The 9729-nt window shown below is 44.6% G+C and overlaps 1 protein-coding gene across 1 annotated transcript in view; it reads right to left on the bottom strand.

The window, feature by feature from the left end:
• The window catches only part of Slc39a8 (solute carrier family 39 member 8), a 63783-nt gene extending 58239 nt beyond the window's left edge, over positions 1 to 5544 (bottom strand). Inside the window, exon 1 of the mRNA XM_051165487.1 lies at positions 4627 to 5544. Within this exon, the coding sequence (XP_051021444.1) occupies positions 4627 to 4845 (219 nt within the window). The 5' untranslated portion in view covers positions 4846 to 5544. The remainder of the gene's footprint in view (positions 1 to 4626) is intronic.
• Between the last annotated feature and the right edge of the window lie 4185 nt (positions 5545 to 9729).

Here is a 9729-nt window from a genome sequence, read left to right as displayed (position 1 = left end):
TTGATTCTGTCTGCTATGTGAGAGGTTTTTCCTGCTGCTACCCTCTGTGCTCAAGATTTTTTTTTTCTAATTTTTAATTTTTTACCTGGCAGCTAAAATGAACCGGAACAAGACCACTAGATAGTAGCACTTGTATCAACTAATATAGAGGCACATAGGAGAAGGAATTCTTCCTAAACTCTTGGCCAGATCTAAAGAAGCTTCTCTGACATCCTATTGAGACTCTAGGTGAGAAAAATATAGGGGATAGGGAAGTAGGTGGATCCAGAAGGTCCTAGAAACTTACAAGAGGAACATTATGATGGGTGGGTCTGAGCCCAGGGGTTCTGCTTGATCAAAGGCACCAACCAAGGACAAAATGTGCAGTCATCATCAAACCCCTACCCAGATCTAACCAAGGGACAGAACATTCTCCACAGTTAAGTGGAGACTGGGGACTGACTTTCACAGGATCTCTGGTACCCCATATTTGGCCATGTCCCTTTGTGGGGGAGGCCCAATGGCACTCGGAGGAAGGATAGCGGACTACCAAGAAGAGACTTGGATACCCTAGCACCGTATTCAGGGGGAGGAGGTCCCACTTGGTCACAGTCATAGGGAAGGGGGATTGGTGTGAAAGTGGGAGGGAGGGAGGAATGGGAGGATGTATGGGATGGGATAGAAAATGAGATGTAATATGAATTAAATTTTATTTTTCAATAAAAATGTGTTTTAAAAAAGGCAAAAAAAAAAAAAAAAGAAAGCTTCTCTGAATGTGCTGCCTAAACAGACAGCTCAACATGAGTGAGTGGCTATATATGGTGCCAAAAGATAACTTTAAAGACACAGCACAAAAGGCTGTTCGGTCATCTTAAAGCCCTGAGGTTTAGGGACTGTGAAGAGCTGAACAGAACCTAGCTCCCTAGAGTCCCTGGGTTCTGTCACCAGCAAGATAAGAAAAGTAATAATGATGATAACAACAACAATAATAATAATAATAATAATAATAATAATAATAATAATAGTGTTTACAGTTATCCCAAAGGGGTTGAACTGCTTAGAAAAGTGATGTATTAAGCTCTGTACTTAAAATGAGCACTTCCATTTATAGAAGTCAGTAGAGACATCTACTGAATAATAATAATAATAATCTCACAATAATTCAGAAAATAGAGCATTCACGGATGACATGATTTTTATTTAGGACAAGATGAACTGGGCTTTTCTAAGATGTTTGCTCTGATAACTCAAGGGAAAGCTGTTCTTTCTAGCTGGAGGCAGGAAGGCTCCAGGAAAGATATTGAGCAAAGGCATACAGAAATTCATAAAGTATGAATAGTTCAGTTCAGTGGGTGCCAGGTCTGAAGAGGAAGGTTGGCACAAGGAGCGCAGAGCTGCTAATGCCAGGCTCGAGACTTGGACTTCATTAGTGAAAAAAAGAGTTGATGGAGGGTTATTCAAGGAAAGCATATCCTGTTGCTTTAGGAAGGTTGATTATAAGTTCAAATCGTCTAAAAATAGGGTGTAGGCAACCCGATGATAATAGGAATGCGAAAGGAAAACATCTGCTGCAGGAGGCGCCTGCTAGATACACAGAAAAATAGCTGGAAGGGATGAAGGCCAAGTGTAAGGTGGATGAGGGACAGCACGGAACAAAAGCCAGTGTCACGTCCCACCCATTCCAGAACCCTGGGAATGTGAGCGGAGGTATTCCTGGAGCTCCAGCATAGCATTCTGACAAATGAGAGTTTCCCTTTTGTCAAGCTGTTTAACCAGTGTCCACGTGAGAGAATGTGATGATGAGGTTCCTGAGAAGAGGAAATGAAGGAAAAGGTAACGGAGGGAAATAAATGAGAGCCATGGGGAACAAGCAGAAGGCAGCACGACAGTCCCGTAGACCCATCGTTCCCAGATATCCTGACCACTTTCTTTTGTGTTATGACTATTTCCAGGACAAATCAGTCTCCATGTCAGTCAAGGGCACCCACAGCCATTTGGCTACCAAGGCCCTCTTATTACATAGTTTGAGTTGTTCTCCTATAGCTGTGAACTGAATTGTCTCCACTGTGAATACAAGTCACTTCTGCTTCTCAGAGAGGCAAGGTAATGGTACCTATGAATACCAAAAATTTAAATTAAAAAAAAAATTAGGTGGGCAGTGATAGCATGTGCCTTCAACCCCAACATGTGGGAGGCACAGTCACAAGGATCTCTGAGTTCAAGGCCCAGCCTGGTCTACATAGTGATTTCCAGGACAGTCAAGGCTACACAGAGAAACCTGCCTCAAATAATAAGATAAATAAAAGAAAGAAAGAAAGACTTCTATATTTATTAAGCAAACCTGCCTTGCTCAGTAGTCTATTATAGCCTGAATCAAGCACTACCAAAGCTCTCATCCAAAAGTACAATTCTGTTGACAGATCTTGTAGAAGATTAAGAAGTTTCTGGCCCATGGAAACCTTTCTACTTTCTTAGACTTTTTCAAAGTCAGATAATTAAATTTCTCCAAACAGACTTTACATGGTTCTACTCTGTGCCCAACTGAGAACTAAAGTTGCTGCGTTGTTTCAACTATGAACACATTATGGGTCCTATGTTTCAATTCAAATCTGATGATTTTATGCTGGAGCCCATGAGAGTGCCTTGGCAAGTCTATCGACCAATAACGAGAAATTAACAGATTCTTCTCGATTTATTATCATTTCACCAATGATTGCTGTTTTCATTAAGACTTCACAGAACTGTAAAGAGATGTTTGCTAAGCCTGATTGGTGTGGAGTTTTTCTTGGCTTCTCCGTGTTTCCAAGGTAATTATAGGCTTCCTCCTGTCTCTTTTCCATGAGCATAATGAACATATACATGCAAACTTCAGACCGAGAATAAAGATATGAAGATACAATTTACCAATTGAGACATCCTACCTGCTTACAAAATAAACAACGTATAACGAGTAAATTTAACCAACTTTCCTAAATAGATTAGGCATACCACCTACTATCTTTGCAAGGGAGCTTGGGGTCTTTGGCCCCTTTAAAACTCACCTCCAGACTCAGTCAGATAAGACTATCATTTAAGTCAACACAATATGTGAGTTACAGATAGAGCCTCAAGTCAGTCCTACAGCTTCATTCCAAGCAAATGACCACACCTACCTGGAAACTAGTCAGCTCAGCTTTTTTTTTTTTTTTTTAAGAAGACAAACAACATGATTAGCCCAGAAAAGACCTACAATGGTATTTGTTTTATTTCAAAGTATATCAGTAAAATATATGGACATTTCAGTCTCTTTACAACATATAATTTCTCAAACATTAAGTCAAATATAAAAACATGCAAGAAATGGAACTCAAGACAGTTTACATTTTAAAACTCTGCATAGGAGCATCACAAAAATCCTCCTGGGTCAAAGAAAGACCTTATGACACGGAATCAGAAACACTCTTGAATTATGTACATTTTAGCTGCTGAAAGACATTAATTACTAAGAGAAACAAAACCATGGGCCTGGGGCTGGGGCTGGGGCTTAGTGGTAGAGCACCTAACTGCACTTGACAGGAGAGAGTAAGTCTAACTCTAACCCCCAGTAATGAAGGGAGAGAGGGAGGGAGGGAACCTCACTATAACGTTGATAAAAGTCAAGGAATTTATCTAAGTAAAGTTTCCTTAACTGTAATCAAAGATCAGACTCACTGAAAATGCCATGTTTCCAGAATGTAGAATTTCCCAAAACATCTTAGCCACGGAAACCTTGCTAGAAAACCACCGCTGCCTCGAAATGAGAAACAGACATAAGGAGCTGCTCCATCTGCTGTTTAACATGAGTCGGTAAGCAGGACCGGGTGGAGTGAAACATTGACTTAACTACCCACTCCAATGGTTTAAAGTGCTAAGAGATAGAGCTCACCAAGCTGTAGCCCCAGCTGGGGACACGTGTGAGTTTTATTTACTCTATAAAGTTCAAGCCTGTCCTTAAATCCAAGGCACTGGTAAATGACTAGACACACACGTACTGAGAAACGTATGTTTCATACTTTTGAATGAATGTTAGAATCAAACACTTGACATGACATAACTAGAAATTAACTCCAATCCCAGGCTGCCACCAACTGAATCACTAACGACGCTGTGATCTGAGCCTCGGGTGTCCTCAGTTTCCCCATCTGTACCGTGTGCTGTTTCAGCTGAAACCGCTTTATACAATACACACAAGAGCGTGGTGTCTTTTTTTTTTTTTTTTAAAGTGGGAGTGGTCACTCACCCAGAAGATAAGAACCGCACGTGACAGGTTCTTTCTGCTGTATGTGTAAATTAAGTAAACGGCTCTTTCAGCAAGATTTAAATTCCTATCTAAAACTCAATCTTGGGTGACTTTCCGCCCTCACCGACTTCATAAACCTTTCTATCAATTTTTCTATAGACTAACAAGGCCTCGGGTGACTTAGCTTATTATTCTGGTTGCCAGATCTCTAACTCTGGTTCCTTATCCCTGGTAAACCAACCGGTGAGAATCAAGTGCCACTCAACAGTTACCGCCTCAAACTTGAAAAACTTCACGAAATCCTTTCTCTGACGCTTCTCCCTCCTAGAAACGGCCGCTCTGGGGAGGACAATCTATGAAAATCTGCAAACTACAGGGCCTCCCATTACCTGGTTGAAGTGCAGCTGCCCCAGCTCCGGCGCTCCCTGGTGGGGTGCAGACCCCAACCGTTCCAGCAGGCGCCCCAGCTGCGCGGCCGAAAGGCTCTGGTTGGCGCCGAACACGCTCAGCACATCCTCGCTGAAGGAGAGCTCCGGTCCCTCCGCGGGGAGTCCCAGGCCGGTGGCCGCCAGCAGCAGCAGCCCCGCCACTGCCCGGCCCGGAGCCATCGTGCAACTCCAGAGCAAGTAGATGCAGGGACCCGCGCGGGTGTCGGTGCCCCTGGGGTGGGGGTGGGGCCCACTGGTCCCGCGTCACTGCCTGGCCCAATTAGCGAGACCCTTGGTGGCCCCGCGCCTCTGCAGCTTCAGACCTTCGGGGCATTGAATAGGTAGCACAGCCAGAAGGCGATAGGCAGTGTGGCCCCTCCGGGCCTCCTGCGGAGCCTGAGATAAAAGGAACAAAGAGGGACAGAGATAAAGGCCACCGGGTCGGCAGCCTGCCGGTCCCAGAGCGCAGAGTGGCCAGAGTCTCGAACTCCGAGCCGGGCGTGGGGCCAGCTCCCTGGAACCAGGTTTGCAGAGGCCCCAGGATTTGCTTACAGTGTGGTGACACACTCGCTTGTCCCGGATATAAAGCCCCAACCGCGCCACACTTCGGGGAACTAAATTCTCTCTGACTTTGCAACCCCAATTCCTCTTCCTGTCTAAGGGTTTTACTTTCCCGCCGCAGACGTGGAACGGTCGGGACTGTAGCCCCCTCGAAGAGCTGCAGAGAAACACGCCTTCAGGATCCCAAAGTTCTCACGTCTAAATGGACCCTCTCTGCACTGCCCAGGGGCTTAGCAAGTTAGGGAGAAATTGCTAGCGTCTCACCTCTACTGTCTATGTCGGCCTCTGAGGTTCAATATCTCTCTCTCTCTCTCTCTCTCTCTCTCTCTCTCTCTCTCTCTCTCTCTCTCTCTCTCTCTCTCTCTCTCTCTCTCTCTCTCTCTCTCTCTCTCCCTTTTCTCTGGGAAACTCTAGGATCCCGTCCTGCACCCTTTAGAGATAAGAAGGGGAGGGAGGGTACTGTCCCCGCCTCTGTAGCACGTGGTGTCACACTCCCCCAGGCTGAGCTCCCAAGTGCGTCCACGCCGCGGCGCTGAGCCCTGGCGTTTACCTCTCGGTCTGCCATCCCAGCCGCAGCGGTTCCTCCTCCCAGGAGCACACCTCCACGGTGGGATCCCTAACCTCCTTTCTGGTGTCAAGGCCTACTTTTTTTGTTACCTCCAGAAAATCGGCTTCCTGAAATGGAGTCTAGAGCATTGTCTAAGAAATTAACAGGAATTGCTTTTTTGCCTCACTTCTTAAAATCAGAGGAGAAAGAGGAAACCAAATCAGTCGCATGCTGGTGGGCTAGCTGAGCCAGCAGGGTCCTTTCAGGGCCCTTCCTGACGCCGCTCGGGATATCCGCAGATCACAAGGAATGTTTATTTGTCCAGATGAAGGTTCAAGAAAAGCTGACTTGGGTGTGAGGTCAACAAGTTTGTGTAAAGTGAATGCGGTGTTTGGGGACAAAGGTTGTATCCGGTGGATGAAACGATCCAGAAATAAAGAAATAAAGTGAAACCGGTTTGGCTGTCAGATGGCAGAAAAAAGAATTCAAAGCCTTGTTCATGCCTTTCAGGATGGGTGTGCTTCACCCTCCTAAAAACATCAGGTTTAAAAACAGGCACAGAGCTAACAGAAAAACAAGAAAAAGAAACTATTAGCACTAGCGCTCTCGCTCTCTCTCTCTCTCTCTCTCTCTCTCTCTCTCTCTCTCTCTCTCTCTCTCTCTCTCTGTGTGTGTGTGTGTTGTGTGTCTGTCTGTCTGTCTGTGTGTCTGTCTCTGTCTGTCCGTCTCTCTCTCTGTCTCTCTGTGTCTGTGTGTGTGTGTATGTATGTGTGTGTGTGTGTGTGTGTGTGTGCATGTGTGTGTTCCAGGAACATGGGGACATAGAAGAAAACAACGAAAGGACTGTCCTATGAGAGAAGGTGGGGTTACAGTCTGCCTCACCCCCAAAGGCTTTCAGCAGCTGTACCAGGGCAGTCGGGGTTGCCAGGAGGAAGTTTTCTCCGTGAGTGTGCCAAGCCCTATTTGTGTAGAATAACTTCTTCATGACTGGAAGCAATTCAGATCAACAGATCCAGCATGAACCCTCACCTATACATGACACAAAAAAGCCCTTGAAAGGCAGTGAACTAAATGATTTTGAGGGTGGATTCTTTCCAATTTAAAAAAAAAAAAAAAGTCCATTTGTGGGTATTAATTTACAGAATGGCACTGATGCTCAAAGGGCAAACCTCTCATAGGGGCCAAGTGTAAACTGATAGCACAAAAGAACTCTTACGTCACCCAGCTGATAAGTCTCTTTGAGTTTTTTATTGGAGTTTTAAGTATATCACATTGTCTCTTACTCCCTTTCTGCCTTAGTGACTAACAAGTGGCTCCTGCCTATGAGTGGATGCTTTAAAAGGCTGGCCTCCATCCAGTAAGATGTTCTCTCAGAGATGGGGGGGGGGGGGGGTCTTTCCACCCAGTAAGATGTTCTCTCTTTCCACCCAGTAAGATGTTCTCTCTTTCCACCCAGTAAGATGGTCTCTCTTTCCACCCAGTAAGATGGTCTCTTCTTACCAGCATATCCACAACTAACTTTGTGGGTAAAAGTTGAGGTGTTGAGGTGTTGGGCTAGGAGACAAGTGCAATGGATGAATTTTTCAATAATACAAAGGTTATATTGTGGGGTTGGGGGGCCCTGTGCTACCACTCCTGTTGTTGCTGTGTGCTAGGCAAACACTCTACCAATTGAGCTATAGGCCCAGCTGTAGAGGAATTTTAATTCAGCAGCATGGCAACTCTGGCTGGAGTACAGACTCACCTTTAAGCCCAGGAGAGAGACGCAGATATGTGAGCTCAAGGCCAGCCTAGTATAAAGCAAGTTTCAGATAAAGAAAAGTTTAGATCCAGGCATAGGGATACTACGTGCCTTTAATCCCAGCACTCCGGATCCAGAGACATGCCGATCTCTGAGTTCTAGTTAGTGCTGTTCAACAACTTCGGTTGAGTTGGTGAGTTGAGAGGCAGTACAGTTCAGTTGAGTTTGTGGCAGTTTAGTTCCCGGAACTCAGAGGCAGTTTTTACCAGGAGAGCTTTACAGAGAGGTTGAAGAGAGAACCAGCTAGACACAGGTGAGGACAGAATGAGCCAGAGAATGAGAATGAGCCAGAAGATTAGAACAGATTGCTAGAGCTAGTTTGAGGTCAAGCAGAGCAATTCAGTCAGACGCTGAGAGAAGGCAGTTTGAGTCAGTCAACTTGAAGAGGAGTTTGAGCCAGACATCTGAGTTGAACCAGCCAGCCAGAGTTCAGAAAGAAGAAGAAAGCTTATTTAAGGGCTTCCTCAAGACCCAGCTATTCCACTCCTTGGAATATACCCAGAAGATGCTCCAGCAGACAACAAGGACATATGCTCAACCATGTTCATAGCAGCCTTATTCATAATAGCCAGAACATGGAAACAGCCTAAGTGTCCCTCAGTAGAAGAGTGGATAAAGAAACTGTGGTACATTTACACTATGGAATACTACTCAGCTATTAAAAACAAGGAATTCCCGAAATTTGTGGACAAATGGATTGAACTAGAAATGATCATAATGAGTGAGTTAACCCAGAAGCAGAAAAACTCAAATGGTATATACTCATTTATAACTAGACACTAGCCCAAGGGGCATGTCCCATGAAAGTCTTCACCTACCAGGAAAGTGGGGTAGATGTGAGGACATCCTTTTTGGACTCTAGGTGAGAGAATTATGGGAGAATGGGGAAATAGAAGTATCCAGAGGGTCCTAGAAACCTGCAGGTAGAACATTATGATGGGCAGATATGGGCCCAGGGGTTCTGCACAAACTATGGCACCAACCAAGGACAATATATGCAGTAAACATTGAACCCCTACCCAGATCTAGGCAAGGGACAGGTCATTCTCGACAGATGAATGAAGAGTGGGGACTGACTTTCACATGAACTCTGGTGCCCCATATTTGACCACATCCCCTTGATGGGGAGGCCCGGTGGTACTCAGAGGAAGGATAGCAGGCTAACAAGAAGAGACTTTATACCCTATGATCATATATAGGGGGAGGAGGTCCCCTTCAGTCACAGTCATAGGGGAGGGGAATAGGGTGAAAGTGGGAGGGAGGGAGGAATGGGAGGATAGAACGGATGGGATAACAATTGAGATGTAATATGAATGAATTAATAAATAAATAAATTTTAAAAAAAGAAAGAAAGAAAGCTTATTTAGCAGTAAGTCTCAGAGGCTGAAAGCATTCTAGGAATAGATTAGATTGTACGGAGACTAGAAGCTTCCAGGTCTAGGTCTAGGTTAGCCTCAGAGACAACAATTAAATCAGGAAAATAAAAGATACATTAACATCCAGCTCACTTTTTCTTAATACCTCCCATTTTTAAATTTCCATCTTTGAAGTGTGTGCATCCCCTGTGGGAACACTAAAAATTCTAGTATAGTAGTTCTCAATCTTCCTAATGCTGCAACCCATTAATACGGGTCCTCATGTTGGGGTGACCCCCAACCATAAATTTATTTTTGTTGCTACTTTATAACTGTATTCTTGCTATGGTTGTGAGTTACAATGCAAATATTATTGGAGATAGAGGTTTGCCAAAAGATCAAGACCCGAAGGTTGTTGATAACCACTGCTCTAAGGGACAGTATATCTGGATAACTTGCTATCTCTTCTCTCCCACTGAGCGATGGGAGTATTAACCAATAACACCTGCATGGAGAAGACCCAGGGTGACCAGGTGGAACTTGAAATTAGAATTAGGAAATTCCCTGTCTCAAAAAACAAAACAAAAACAAAAACAAAACAAACAAACAAAAGATAGACAAGGTCATGAGTGTGTCTAAATAGAGGAAGAGACAAAGTCAGAATATTTATTCCTAATGGGTAAACTGCATGCACAGAGGTAGGCCATTCAAGTTCAAAGATAATTCAAGATTTTTTCTTCTCAGTGTCCTTTGCCAGAGCCCACCTTGAAGAGGAGGGTATCCATGCAAAGGCATGGCCT

The sequence above is a fragment of the Acomys russatus genome, chromosome 23 (assembly GCF_903995435.1).
Source record: "Acomys russatus chromosome 23, mAcoRus1.1, whole genome shotgun sequence".
Classification (NCBI taxonomy): domain Eukaryota; kingdom Metazoa; phylum Chordata; class Mammalia; order Rodentia; family Muridae; genus Acomys; species Acomys russatus.
Note: the sequence above shows the minus strand (reverse complement) of the source record. Positions and strands in the feature narration are given on the sequence as shown.